The sequence below is a fragment of the Eucalyptus grandis genome, chromosome 2 (assembly GCF_016545825.1).
Source record: "Eucalyptus grandis isolate ANBG69807.140 chromosome 2, ASM1654582v1, whole genome shotgun sequence".
NCBI lineage: Eukaryota > Viridiplantae > Streptophyta > Magnoliopsida > Myrtales > Myrtaceae > Eucalyptus > Eucalyptus grandis.
The window spans coordinates 6427007-6441521 of record NC_052613.1 but is presented as its reverse complement, the minus strand read 5'-3'; the positions used below and the strand labels follow the sequence as shown (position 1 = coordinate 6441521).

Genomic DNA, 14515 nt, shown 5'->3' with positions numbered 1-14515 from the left:
CAAAATATAATATTTTTTCCGATCCACTAATCTTGCGCTATCTATGATCAACCTTATAGAAAGAGTGATATTTTCTTTAATGGACACTTTCTCTTTTTCTTATAAAAACTTTCATGGACATCGATCTCGTCCAAACTTAACTAAAATGGAAAGTGAATGGACAACATTGGGCCATGATAAAACTTCATAAAATTTCGTGCTATCTAAAATCAACCTTATAAAAAGAGTGATATTTTCTTTTATGGACACCTCTTTTATAATAAAAACTTTCATGGACATCAATCTCGTGCAAACTTGACTAAAATTTCACGATAAAACTTCATAAAATTTCATCCAACGACGTCGTACCGAGCAGCCCTCCCCTCGCCCTTCCGAGAACCGGGTGAAAACCAAAAGGAAACTCCTTTCACCTTCTGCAAAGCCGACTTCGATCGTCTTTGAAGCTGCGGAGCAAATGGAGTCGCCGGGGCAATGGCTGGAGAAGGCGCTGCTGGATCTCTGCAAGCAGGCGGAGTCGGGTCTGGACTTGGACAAGGACGTGATCTCGGGCCTCGTCTCCTACTGCGACCTCGCTCAGCCCTCCGACGCCAAGGAGTACCTCGACGTAAGAAAATCTCTCGCCTTTCTCGCGTTTCCTGCGTCTTTTTTCGGTCGCCCGCGATCGTTGGATGGTTTCGCGAATTGGGTTTCTCGCTTTTTTATTTCTCGATCGAATTTTATATGGGTAGAGCAGAGAAGATGGAGCATCGTCCTGAAAAGTCTCAGGTTTTTATCTAAAAACCGCTTCAGAAATCTTGGGCCTTTTGTTTTATCCGTGGGAAGAGATTATGTTACGGTGGATTGACGATTGGTTTATGAAGGATTTGTTCCTCGAGCAAATGGTATAATTGGCTGTAAATTGGTTTCAACTTTGTGTTTTGAAATTTTTGCTCAGAACATTATCGGGCGAGAAGTGGGGAAAGGCGTGATCGATGAATATCTGCGGCAAAGAGGCTATTCAGATCTCAGTGGCGGTAGTGGCGGCAGCAGCGGCGTTTCTGATGTTTCATCCTCGAAATTACATGCCTATGTCAAACCGCCCTCAGCTGAAGTTTCCGTCCCCGGTACCAAGAAACCCCCTAGAGTATCTAAAGAGGCAGCTGGCTCGACTAGTCAAGAGAAGTCGGCGGTGACCAGAACCAATGAGCCGAAACCCGCGAATCAAAGTAGTTCTCGGAAAAAGAAATCTGGGAAGGTCGTGTCGCTGGCTGAGGCAGCCAAAGGTTCCATTGTGTTCCAGCAGGGTAAGCCCTGTTCATGCCAAGCCCGCAGGCACAAGTTGGTCAGCAATTGCTTGTCCTGTGGCAAGATTGTTTGCGAGCAGGAGGGAGAAGGGCCGTGTCAATTTTGCAGTGCCCTTGTTTTGAAGGAAGGAAGCCAGTATGCCGGTCTCGAACAAACTGTGCCGGTCCTCACAGAAGCTGAAGTTGCCGCAGAAGCTTATGCCAAGAGACTTGTGGATTACGATCGGAACTCTGCAGCACGTACAACGGTTATTGATGACCAAAGTGACTATTATGAAATCGAGGGCAACAGCTGGTTATCAAAGGAGGTATTTTCATCTTTAGGAATCTTGATGAGATGAGAGATTGACTTCCCTAGTTGAGGCCATTTTTGAAATTTTTTCATCCTTACAGGAGAAGGAGCTCTTGATAAAGAAGAAAGAGGAGATTGAGGAAGCTGAGCGGGCCAAACGAGGCAAAGTGGTCATGACCTTTGACTTGGTTGGTCGCAAGGTGAGCACATTTCTCTGAAGGAATTTTGATGAATTTGTCTAATTCCACACGACTTTAATCTTTGACTTTCCCAAAAACAAAACTAGTGAAAATGTCCGACTGTGCTGTGCATACATTATTGTGTTCCTGTTCCATAGCAGCACAAACATATTGTAAGAGCCCTTCAGATTATCATACTCTTTTTTTAGGATTTAAATGACACTATCACATTTTTGTGGCTTTTCGTCTTGATGGAAAACACCTGGAATTGGTGAATGTTGAGTTCTGATGGTAAGGTTAGTAATGTATCTCAAGTCCACTGAAAATTAGCTGCTCTTATTGAAAGGGAAACCAATGATCTTTACTTTCCAATGATCAGAGTGAAAGCTTCCCACATGTTTATTAAACTGCTAATATTATCATTCACGGATGTTCAATGTGTTCTTTTCTAATTCATAGTTTCAGAGCTTTTAATTAAGCTAGCATGATGTGGAATGGGTGCAGGTCCTCTTCAATGAAGATGAAGTTTCAGAAATGGAATCAAGGAGCAGTTTATTAAAGCCTACGGATGAAAGGGAAGTGAACAGAATAAAACCAAACCCAACCCTTCAAATCCAACCCATTTTTATAGATCCAGGCCGGATGAAGAAGCCGGATAAGGGTAAAGTGCCGAACAAGAGTCTCAAAAGCGGATTATGCTTGGAGATCACTGGGAGGGTGCAACATGAGAGAAATGAGTTGAAACACTTCATTGTTGACGACCATCTGGAAACGACCTCAAATGGAAAGTCTTGGCACGGGCCATCAGTGAGTAGGGGATCGCATATAGAAGATGGAGTCGAATGTTCTCTTGAATGTAACTAGCGTGTAGCAACAAGGGAATAGGGGTCTGCCAGTACTTGTGTTGGTGAGAAACCCTTAAAACTCATCATTCTTATACAGCAGCATCTACCATTTTGTATGTACTGCAAATTGTTACCAGCTTTTTCTCATTGAATCCACATTTTGTCACTACCTATGTGAGGCTGGAATGGCAAAATGAGTGTTTTCTATTTTAAGTGGATTGGTGTAAGTCTGGAATAGCGGCTCCTTTGGAAGTGAAGTACGTTTAGAAGTCGGCTATTATGCGTTGGTAGTCTTATGCTTGTTATTCCCAAACATGGGAAGTGATACGGGCTTGGTCTTTTTGGTTACCTTATGCATAAAGATGGAGGCTGTCTCACTCGAGACGGCTGTAGCGCTTGGAGAAGAGTCTCCAACCGATTGATTCAGCCATTGCCCTATTTTGACGAAGTTACCGAGCTCCAAATTTTCGCTTAAGTTTCCCTGATTTAGTTTCTAGAGGGCCGAGCACTGGGATAAAACAGTCCCGACCGCGCAAATGCACCTGAATCGTCCGTACGTGCATGTCTAAATGATTGGCTGGATATCCATTTACACTTCATGAGGAAACAACCTTTCTCATTATTCCAGGTTCTTCAAGGCCCTCAAGAGTAACTACACCTGTGTACATCCTATTCTACCAATGTACACTTGACGTACTTCATGCGCACAAACTAGCTTTGAGGAAGGTTTTTGACAATCGAAATGGACATAGACACCACTACGAATTGTTAAAACAATTATGTTAGACAGACTTCTGCACCAGCAAGGCCGGCAAGCCTCTCCAGCACTGGTTGAAACACCAACTACTTGCACTTCAATATCGGTTCATGTTCCTCCATTTGTCCTTCAGGTCCACCTGAACAGAAAAGCTCCAGTTCATAATGCAGTCAATCTATGGTGTGATGAGATTTGAGCATTACCTCAGTTCTCTCCTCAAAAATATGGCGGTAGCAGTGTAGGATGAGCTTCCAATTTCCTTTGCCGAACCTGAATTGCAAAAATAATATAACAATGAGATAATGCGATGTCTTTTGACCAACTTGGGAATCAAAGCACAAGACACCACTTCAACAAAAAGCACCCAAAAGTCTATGGACAACAAATATCAACAATGAGACCCTTATGCTGTTAGCAGATACTGTAAAAATTAACATTGTACCTCTGGACACCATTCCTCAAAGTTTCTTCTTCCTCCAAACTCCATCTCTTTACTTTTCTCCGTCCAGAAACTTTCAAACTCCGAGTCAATGGCTTCCTCAATGGAGAAACAGCACTTCTTCTTGGGCTGGGTAATTGAACCCTATCCGAGCCCAAAGGTTCTTCAGGGGAGCCTTCTATTGAATCATCCCACTGAAAAAATTATCATTTTCAAACATAATATGGCTCTTACTATCATATCGTCAAAAGACCCAAATAAAGAAGAGGCATTAGGCATCAGTACACTTCTGCATCTGAAAGAGTTGATCAGCATTAAGAGTACTTACTTTCCATTTTTAAGGCTATACTTCATTGCTTCATGAATCACTTAAATTATTAGCTATACTTTTAGATTGACACGGCTCCATGATGCCCTCATTTTTATGCCGGCCAACTTACAAATATAGTTCTAAATTAATCCATAGAGGATTAAACTTTCAGCAGATCAAAGCTATCATTAACTTTGTCTTCATCAATGTAAGATGAAAAAATCCTACAACAGCTAAGCAAAATCTCCAAAAAGATTAAGAAATAATGTGAAGAGAGAAGAAGCAAGACATGATACCACCGGCTACACATGTACTGGATTTGGCACACCTCACAAAATCAACATTACTAGCTAATATGTCCCCTGTCAAAAGTGAGTAGAAAGAGGAAAGGGGCAGTTCAGCATCCTCTGTGCTGGATAGCACTTCATTTTTACCTATCACAGAGATGATGAGCGAGGACAATCCAGAGTCTAATGCAGCAAGTATGTTCGCATAGTCTAAAAACATTCTTATGACTCTTATGACATGTAGATGTATATTTCCTGAATCTGAAGAAGCTTTTGAGTCTCTACAACCAAAGAAAAAAGTTACAAAAGATTAAAAGACCTTTGTTCTTCAAGCTTTACTAATTATCTTCAAAATCTGGAAGCGATCATTTTCTTCTTCTCACAAATAAAAGCATCCGCCCATTCTTCTAGCTAATAACAAAATGAAGCATTAATGTATGTATGCAGGGCATCCTGTCGTTGCATAAATTCTGGCAAAGTATCTTACACAAAGGAAGAGTTATTTATTTAGACAGACAAATGCCGACACCAACACCGAGTTTCAATAACAAATTAAGTTGCACAATTGTTATATGCTTCAAGCCATAACTCTTGTGAAGTAGACACAGACATGGATAGAAAAGCACACGTTCACACATACACATAATAATGAAAAATGTATGAAGAGGCAAAACAAAATGCAACCATTAGTTAGATACCTCATAGGTACGAGCAGAGGTGTTCCTCTCAAACAAACTAGGTTTACACTGCTTATTCTGATGGCTGGTTGACTGGTTGACATGATTTTCTTCACCGCCTGGAACAGGCCCAACATTCTGCTCGGCGGAGGCATCGGATGCATTAACATCTTCCCTAATCTGTGCTTCTGCACACTCAAAATTCATAGATGATCCAGCAGCATTTCGACAAGGGAGTCGGCCAACCGTATCGCATCAGGAAGTGGGTCCGCGACTGCCGCTCGCAGCTCCATAGAACTAGATTTGAGTGCCTCTTGAACTCTATTAACATCAGGTGAAGGGACCGTATCAAATCTGGTACGCGATGCAACATCTCTTCCAGTTTCCCCATTATCATGGATGATCTTAACTCCCACTTTGGATCGCCTATGGCGGGCAAGCTGCTTTCTTTTGATCAATCCCTTATCCGGCCTCAACGTTTCTAAGGAAAACAACTTGATACATTACCAAAAACCCAATTCACCAACTTGTTTCCAATGCTCCAATAACAATCAACCAGAACAGAATAAGATCATCACAAAAGGAAAGGCCAAAAAAGAACAATTGAAATGTAGCAGAGCAACTAAATCCAATAATACAAACCAGGCATTTCCCCATCATCTTCTATCCTTACAGCCGGCCTTTCGCTATTCAGACCGGCACTCGCTCTAACGTCGGGCAAATCATCGCGTTCGCCAGCATGGGATTCAACCCGGCCGCTCGTGACAACCAGTTCTCTACACGGATTATCCTCCGCCATCCGGCTCGCCGCCACCTCAAGGAAAGAAGGGCCCATCCTCTCCCACGCCTCGCCCAAATACGCCCTAACCGACCTGAAAGCATCGCCCCTCGTGTTCATCGCCAGCACGCTCTCGCGCTCCCCCCCATCGCGCATCGCCGCCTCGACGCGGCGACCCCACCGGAGCAGCTCCGGCGAGAGGAGCCCGCTCTTGACCGCCGACTCCTCCATCCGCCGAACCCTCCCCTGCCATATCCTCTCCACGGCGCGGGAATACTCGCCCCCCTCGTCCACCCGCCCGTGCAGGAACCTGGCGGCGCACTCCACGGCGACGGCGCGGTACGCCTCCCGCATGGCGTCGGAGACGGTGGGCGGGGATCCGCCGCCGCCGCCGGCGGCCGTCGTCCGGTCCACCTCCTCGATGGCCTCGAGGGCGTCGAGGGTCTCCTCGGAGACGGAGGCGGCGTCGACCTCGGACTGGATGGAGCGGAGGAGGACAGACTTCTTGAGGCGGAGGTCGGCGTCGGGGAGGGGGAGGACGGCGAGGGCGAGCTTGACGGCGCCGTCGTCGAGGCGGGGCTGCCGGAGGAGGAACTCGAGGATCCACCGGGAGATGTCAAGGTCGATCTCCATGGAAGAGGAGTAAGAAACTGAGAAAATACGGAACACTGGTCGTTTTCCTGGGAAAATATGGAAGGTAAATAATCGGGACCGAATTGGAAGTAAAATAAGACCTAATTCAATGTGACGGCAAGTTGGTAATTTAAATGGGTAATTTGATTACATGGTCTAATTGCATTTTTTAGATGATTCAACCTTAGACCGTATGTTCCGACCAAAAAAACAAAAAACCTTAGACCATATGTTTCATATCTCTTATTTTAGTTATCTCTTGTATTAATCAAGGCATATTAGGGCGTTGGACCTTTTGACCCTAAAGGTGGTCGGATCCTTAATATCATCTAATCTTATACATTATATAATTTGTTATACACAGTTGGTTAAATGAATTGGTAGTGTTGAAATAATATATTGTGAAAATATTGAAGAATCTCGAGTGGAACATATATTTCGATGCATCCTACGATTTTAGATTTATCGATTGTCATGTCTATATTATTACATAATCTATGTTTAGACCTTAGGAAGCATTTATAATTCATGATTTACAATTTTCATGTTTGGGACAATGCATGTTAGGATAATTCATAATTTTCATAAAATAAGAATCAAATAACAAAAAAATGTCATAAGGATTTTCATATAGATTGCATATGAGAATCAATGCGTGTCATAAATTGCCTATTACTCAGCGAGTGAGTGAGTAAAAATTAAGGCTTTATAAAAATCAAATTAAGGAAATCAAATTAATTTTTTATGAAAATCATATCTTGTAGGAGCGGAGGAGGAGGAACTAGCTTGTGGAAGGGAAGGAGGAACTCGAGCATCCACCGAGAGATGTGAGAGGATTGAGGAAGGAGAACCGGCGATTGAAGTCCAAGTGAGAGCAGGGAAGGGGAGAGAGGAGGAGGAAGAAGGTGAGAGAAAAGCAAAATCATGGTCATTTCCTAGAAAAATAAGAAAAAGAATGGGTCGGCTCCAGTGAAGAGGGGTCATTCCTGGCTCGTACACAAACCGGTTTCCATGCAAATGATCCTATGAACTATGAGTATTAAGGGTAAGAATGATCCGAGTGAGCAGTTCCTGCTTTGGAATCGGAATTGCCTACTAAGCACCGATTCCGAAAAATTAGAATCGAAATCCGTTCGTTGGTTCTATAGATCCATCCGGAAATCGAACTGCCGATCCAGTTTAGTAGATCCATAGAATCGGTCCCTAATCCCTACAGAGCATGTTCGACCTTATATTTGAGTTAAATCATGAGTCATTGAATTTGATTAAGGATTGAAAACTATAAGGTAAAATGTATAGACAATATTCATTAGCTAAAAACTAAATTTCTTTGAAAGCCATGATGTGGCCCTTTTAAGGTTTCCCCCCACTAGAAACATGTGAAAAATTGGACTCCACATTAAAAGTCTTAGCCTCCATAGAAGTGAAAATATTTTTTTTTTTTTGGTTAATACCTTAAAAATCTTAAACCGGTACACTTATGACAAATTTACAAAAACTATTTTTTTGACCATGAAAAACCTAAAACTGGTATACCTATGATAAATTACCCGACTAACTATAAAAAACCCTAAACTAGTACATTTATAACAAATTTACCCCCAAACTAATTTATTTGACCATAAAAAGCCCAAAACTGGTAAATTTGTGACTAATATACCCTCCGAAAATTAGATTAATACTACAAAAAATCAGAAAAATTATAAATTGTGACAAATAGAGTGTAAAATCCCAAATTGATATACCTGACAATTGTCACGTGTTATTTAACTTTATAATTTAACAAGAAAATTTAACTAAAAATAACAGAGGGTAAATTTGTCACAAGTGTACCAGTTTATGGTAAATTTGTTAAAGGTATACTAGTTTGGGGTTTTTGGTAGTCAAAAAATAATAATTTAGTAAATTTGTCAGGTGTAGGTTTGGGGTTTTTCAAGGTATTAACCCCTTTTTTTTTCCAACATCAACCTAATTTAATCATAGGAATTGCTAAGAAGAGATCTAATTATATTCTTAAAAGGAGCCATTGGCTCTTATGGACATCTCCAATCGATTCTCTCCTTCTTCTAGGTTCGTTTATTTTGTTTTGGTTGATAAAGCAAGTAAATAGATTATTAGAATGAAAAAAAAAAAAGTAGGGGGTTAATTGTATTACATACCGAAAAGAAAAAATTAGTCAATAATGTCGAATAACTATATATATTTGGTTGAAAAACTATAAAATGATTAAGTAATTGATGAGAAATTTATGTTTTACACACACACGAGTCCAAGTGGGTGAGTGGGTGGTTCTATGCCTAGAACCGGGAACTGGATCAGTATTCACTAGTTCCACTAAATTGGAATGGGGAACTAGACTAGCTCTCATGGAAACCACCGGTTCCGATCTGGTTTGATCCGATCATGTTCTAGAAGATCCAGGTGATTCCCGATTCTATGGCACACTCCTAATGAGTGTGTCTTAGCTTCAATTCTCAACTGTCGTGCTTTTGACTACTCATAACTAAGAATAGTACCCACGGCATACACCTTTGAGATGGGCTAACATCTGGACGTCGAACCATAACCCTTGCTAAGCAAATTTGTGGCCTTTTTTTTTCTTATCAAGAGAAGTGCCGGTTGAGGATACATTGATTTGGATTGGTTGTCTTGAGGATAACAAAGGCAAGGGTTGGGAGGTCTTGATTTAGTATGAAATTCTTTTTGGTCAAAAGTATGGTCAAAATGTTTGCCGACATCATTTGTTGTCAAGTGTCGATTTGAAGCTCTAAAGAGCCTTGGCCTTTAAATTGTTGGGAGTGCACAATATAAGTTTGAAACCTTCGTTTGGAGACATTGTCAAAAGGGAGCCCAAGTTCAAATCCATTAATATATCCAATTGGACTCACTTTCACTCAAAAACTTAAGTCAATGAATTATGAGTCCACTTGAATATATTAATTGCTCTATGTCACGACCTTCTCTTGGGGGGAGAGAACATGTTTAGGGGTATTGCCTACACCTTTGAGATGAGCTAACATCTGGACGTCGAACCATAACCCTTGCTAAGCAAATTTGTGGCCTTTTTTTTTTCTTATCAAGAGAAGTGCCGGTTGAGGATACATTGATTTGGATTGGTTGTCTTGATGCAGACTAACAAAGGCAAGGGTTGGGAGGTCTTGATTTAGTATGATCGGAATTCTTTTTTGGTCAAAAGTATGGTCAAAATGTTTGCCGACATCATTTGTTGTCAAGTGTCGATTTGAAGCTCTAAAGAGCCTTGGCCTTTAAATTGTTGGGAGTTTACAATATAAGTTTGAAACCTTCGTTTGGAGACATTGTCAAAAGGGAGCCCAAGTTCAAGCTTGTTAATATATCCAATTGGACTCACTTTTACTCAAAAACTTAAGTCAATGAATTATAAGTCCACTTGAATATATTAATTGCTCTATGTCACGACCTTCTCTTGGGGGGAGAGAACATGTTTAGGGGTATTGCCTAAAGGACGGGCCTAAAGCCCATTATTAGGTGTGGGCTCTCCTAAACCCCTACCCACCCCACGTGATATTGAGATAGTTTTTAAGAATTTTGCACAAAAGAGTCGCCACTAACCTATTGGGGTCGGCTAGAAATCAAGTGAAACACGGGAGCTTGCCACACTTCCTACGCAATCAGAGAATCTGTGGTCAAATTTGCATACCACTAAAGCATCATTCTAGGCCCACAACAAGGAGAAAGAATCAAATACATGTTGACATCTAAATTTTGGCGACCAATTTAGATATTTATCGTATTAAAAGAATTAGGAGTTAATTTTATCCCTGAAAAAATAAAATCACATGGCATATAGTTTAGGAACATTTTTGTTTATTTTATTGGGCCGACGGCGAGTGCAAATTTTTTCACATATTCCGTTGGGATTTTCATATATTTAGGCAATATACACCGAGTGATGTATTTTTGATGGAAAGGAAATTCTCGAATGAAATATTGGAAAAAAAAAACACAAAAAATATTGCTCGTGGTGGGATGATTAGGGGTGAGCGGTTCCTGGGTTCGGTTCGGTTCCGTCGGAACCCGGAACCTACCCCGGGCACGAGTTCCAAAAATTTGGAACCTGGAACCTACCCGTCAAAACCAAGAACCTGGAACCTACCCTGTCACAGGTTCCAGGGTCGGTTCCAGGTTCCACAGGTTCTTTTTTTTTTTTTTTTCATTTTCAAATTTGAATTATAACGTACACGCATACTCTACGATAACTTGAAGGACGAGGTCTTTTGTTCAGTAATAGATTGCAAACAATCATACTGAAATCTTGCCATTGCTCTATGAGATATCAGTTGACATAATAAGCAGACATAAACATAGTGATGTGTCTCCAAAAGTAAAACATAACAAGAAGAACCTTGAGTTTCATAGGACGGCGTCTCTATGTCTGGCGGTCTTTCTTTTGATTGAATAGGAGCAAAGCCTGCATTTAAAAAGGTCTTATATGAGAAGCAGCTGAAGTCCATGCGAAAGTCAACCCAATGAGCCTAAATGGGTTAATGCTGCAAAAGAAAAGATACATAAGAATGAATTAGAGAAAATGGAATCATTGCGACAACTCAAAACTTACATGTTCAAATGATGATGACAATGAAATTAATGCAAAAGAACAGACACAAGTGTCATTGCTCACTCAAATTAAGGAAGATTATGGCGTAGCACGGGGCCCAAAAATCCTTTTTCTTTGTGAAAATCAATCCTACATGACAAATTCACTTATCTCAAAATGAATTTCAATAACTTGTGGATGCTCTGCTAAATTTACTGTACTACACATCCAGGGAATAGATCAAAAGCTTTGCTCGAAATGTAGTTACAGCACACACTTTAGAATATCAAAGAGCTACTATTTCTAACAGACAACCTACCACTTCGCCTAAAGCAAGAAATAGTAATTTGAAAAATAAGCATCGCTGAAGATGTACAAGAGAGGAAAGCTAGCATCTTCACGAGCTAAGCGAAGACCATATTTACCACGCAAGGTGTTGATCGACAGTTTAATGGCATCAACAGAATATAAGATCCTAAGAGAATTGGAGCAACTACCACCTACATAAGGAAATATGTAGCAAAAGATTTAACCATCAATACCTAACTTGTCTTGTGGCATCTTCACAAGGCGATCGAAGACCATATTTACTGAAAGGCCGACGAAGTTTAGCGAAAAACGCATCGTGAATTCGATCAAAAGAAAACAAAGGCCGACGAACCCACAACACCATCCTTTCCACGGAACTCATCGAACCCAAGAAACCATCCCACAATTCCCACAGACCCAAAACTGAAAAATTCATCGAAACAGCGCATGACCCACGAAACACAGAAACGGACGAGCCTGAATCTAACAGAATCAAGAAACAGGGAAGCCCACGTGACCGGCCAATGGAGGGCGGTCGATCTTTCGACCGGAAGCGGCCGAGTCTCGGCAAGATCGAAAAGGCACATATGGGTGCAGGCGGCGCGTCGATCGGCGCGCGAGCGGCGTCGAGCGGCGAGGGTTCGGGCGAGCGCGCTCGCGACCGGCGTCCGGCGGCGCCCGTGGCGGCGGCCTCAAGGTGAGCGGCGTCCGGCGGTGAGACTCAAGCGGCGTCCAACAACGTGACTCACGGATTTGGGCAGAGATTGGCGTCGAGCGGCGAGGGATTGGGCGAGAGCGCGTCGCGTCGGCGGCCAGGTCCGGCGGTGGCCTCCTCGAGCGGCGAGCAGCATCCGACGGCGCGACTCAGAGTTGCGTGAGTCGTGACTGTGTGAGTGTGAGGTCTGAACTCTGAAGACTGAAATCTGAATGAAGAGCTGTGGACTGGAGATTCTTTGGAGCCCTAACCGGTTCCGCAACTGGAACCGGTCCCCTAGGAACCGGGAACCGAACCGGACCCTCCGCCGGTTCGGTTCCGGTTCCCGGGTAACCCGGGAACCGTGCTCAGGCCTAGGGATGATATATTCAACAGTATTTTGCACGAGCAAAGTTGGCAATGAAATATACCACGGAGATACAATTTTTCGGTGTATAAAAGGAGTCGCGCACGGTGGGGAGCAAAAGGAGGCCACACAATAGAGAATAAACGGCCACAAATCCGGAGAGAGCCCCGTGAATTCATTCACGAAAGCGGAGAGAGTGGAGGCTTGAGATTGGAGAGCTCGGCCACGGTTGCCTCGGCCCCTGCGCCATCTCACTCCTCGATTGGCGATGTGCCTGTGTTGCTACCACACGCTTGTTCCAAGGTCGCTTCTTCCCACGTAGTGGAACACTGCCACTCGACGTTCCTTCGCCCATCTAGTTTCCAGTCCTCCAACGAGCTCCCACAACATCAACAACGCGACAAGCAGGACGTTCCTTTTGGAGCCCCCTCGGCGAAGTCCAATCTAATCCAAGCCCTGACGATGAAGCCTGTTGTCCCTTGAGACGAAGCCCAGTCCATTGATGCCAGCAGCCTTCTTCCGAGACGCCTATTGCTTCCTGACGAGTTCTCGCAAAGATCAACATTGCGCGCTGTCCGCTCCTCTCTTGTTGTGCTGTGTCGCGGTTCCTGATGACAAGGAGTTGCTGCAGTTCCTCAATGTCACCTGCCCGAAGCTGCTGTCATCCTCCTCCTATCGGCGGGCTGAGTAGTTGTCCAAGGAACATCACACCAAGAGCACGTGAAGAAGGAAAAACTAAAAAAGGTTACAAGGAGGAACATCTCCACTAGTGCAACGCATCCAGGAGGAGATACGGAAGAAAAGGAAGCATGCAATAAAAGACTCACAAAAAGAAAGTCAAGACAGTCCCAACGCGATCTTCTCTTGTTTGTCATCCCTAGGCTCGCATCCACACAAATTGCCACCTCGATGTTCTGAAACTCATCCGCGATAGCCCATGGTCGATCTAAGTCATTGCTGAATCCATGCTATCTATGAACAATTGCTGACCTCCATCAGATTGTGTGCTCCTTTCAACTGGATTGGGATAACGAGGGTCAATTTCAAGTCAAACTATTGGTGTTTCATCTTGGATCCAATATGAATCGTGCAAATCGGTGTTGTCGTGATTAGAGCATGTTGACCTGACTTTCTCTGTTGTTTAAGTGCATATGAGTGTTGATCAATATTACTGCACGTCAATAATTCTTGATGGTCCTTGAGCTTTCACCATGATAACTCTTTGCCCTTCACCGTGAGCATCCCGCTGAGCATCCGTGAGACAACACCACCTCTTCATCGTGTCAAGTTTGTCCGATTTTGACAAGCAAGTGTTTGAACAAGGTAATAATTTTATGTCAGTCAAGATTCATATGTTTTGTTGCCTTGCTCGAATTATTGCATTCTTGATTGAACTCTCGAATGATGTTATCATAATCTCGAATAGCCGTCACAACGTGCATATGATTGACAGTCCGATTTTACACTTGAAATACGACTCGCAATCGCATGGAAAAATCGCCAATCCGATCTCATGCTTGAGATTCGATTCGCAGTTTTATTTAAAATTGACCGACCCGATCTCATGCGTGAGATATGGTTCATCAATTTTTAGATATCAATCTTATCTTGCTCTAATTTGTTGCCATGTCGCTTGAATTAATTTTGTTTTCGTAAAAAAATCATCAAAAAATCTGAGATAGATTAGGTTTGTTTTAGAATATTCCTCGTTTTAGGGTTATCTTGCTTGATTAGAATAGGAAATTTATTTATTTCGTATTTTTCAAAAAAAAAAAATCATGCATATGTCATGTAGAATTAGGGCATTCTTTGCACGTCATTGCATGTTAGGATTGCATATTATAGGTTTAGATAATTTCTCCTTGATAGATTGCATGCTTATTAGGAAAATAAAAATCATGTGCACATCATATAGAATTAGGTTCATACAATGCACATAAATTTTATTAGAAATTGCCCGTCATTAGAATTAGGTCATTAGATTAATTTTGATTGCATATTTAAGTGTTGCATTTCTCTAATTTCGAATCTCATGGAAAATACAAAAAATTATTTTTTAGAATAAATCCATCTCATGCTTCAGGATATA

The 14515-nt window shown here is 42.3% G+C and overlaps 2 protein-coding genes across 4 annotated transcripts; one reads left to right on the top strand and one right to left on the bottom strand.

The window, feature by feature from the left end:
* The first annotated feature begins 395 nt into the window (after positions 1-395).
* Positions 396-2772, top strand: LOC104419677 (activating signal cointegrator 1). Its single transcript, XM_010031416.2, has 4 exons — positions 396-604; positions 935-1591; positions 1677-1775; positions 2259-2772. Exons 1-4 carry the CDS (start codon positions 455-457, stop codon positions 2616-2618), a joined length of 1266 nt encoding a protein of 421 aa, XP_010029718.2. The 5' UTR covers positions 396-454; the 3' UTR covers positions 2619-2772.
* Positions 2773-3194: 422 nt separating this feature from the next.
* Positions 3195-6523, bottom strand: LOC104419666. Of its 3 annotated transcripts, XM_039304580.1 has the most exons (5): positions 5712-6523; positions 5091-5550; positions 3799-3989; positions 3560-3626; positions 3195-3495 (listed from the first exon to the last, which is right to left on the bottom strand). In XM_039304580.1, the coding sequence occupies exons 1-2, from the start codon at positions 6478-6480 to the stop codon at positions 5273-5275; spliced, it is 1047 nt and encodes a 348-aa protein (XP_039160514.1). In that variant the 5' UTR covers positions 6481-6523; the 3' UTR covers positions 3195-3495; positions 3560-3626; positions 3799-3989; positions 5091-5272. The 3 variants fall into 3 exon arrangements, with proteins under 3 accessions (XP_039160514.1, XP_039160517.1, XP_039160518.1); XM_039304583.1 differs by lacking the exon at positions 3799-3989; XM_039304584.1 differs by lacking the exons at positions 3195-3495; positions 3560-3626; positions 3799-3989 and having other exon boundaries at positions 5381-5563.
* Between the last annotated feature and the right edge of the window lie 7992 nt (positions 6524-14515).

What these genes read in the sequence shown, in the direction of transcription:
- LOC104419677 (XM_010031416.2), top strand. Translation starts at nt 455, where the DNA reads ATGGAGTCGCCGGGGCAATGGCTGGAGAAGGCGCTGCTGGATCTCTGC. An exon ending in ACGCCAAGGAGTACCTCGAC is followed by an intron (nt 605 to 934) that starts GTAAGAAAATCT and finishes ATTTTTGCTCAG; the next exon opens with AACATTATCGGGCGAGAAGT. An exon ending in TTGACTTGGTTGGTCGCAAG is followed by an intron (nt 1,776 to 2,258) that starts GTGAGCACATTT and finishes GAATGGGTGCAG; the next exon opens with GTCCTCTTCAATGAAGATGA.
- LOC104419666 (XM_039304580.1), bottom strand. Translation starts at nt 6,480, where the DNA reads ATGGAGATCGACCTTGACATCTCCCGGTGGATCCTCGAGTTCCTCCTC. An exon ending in AGATGATGGGGAAATGCCTG is followed by an intron (nt 5,551 to 5,711) that starts GTTTGTATTATT and finishes TGTTTTCCTTAG; the next exon opens with AAACGTTGAGGCCGGATAAG.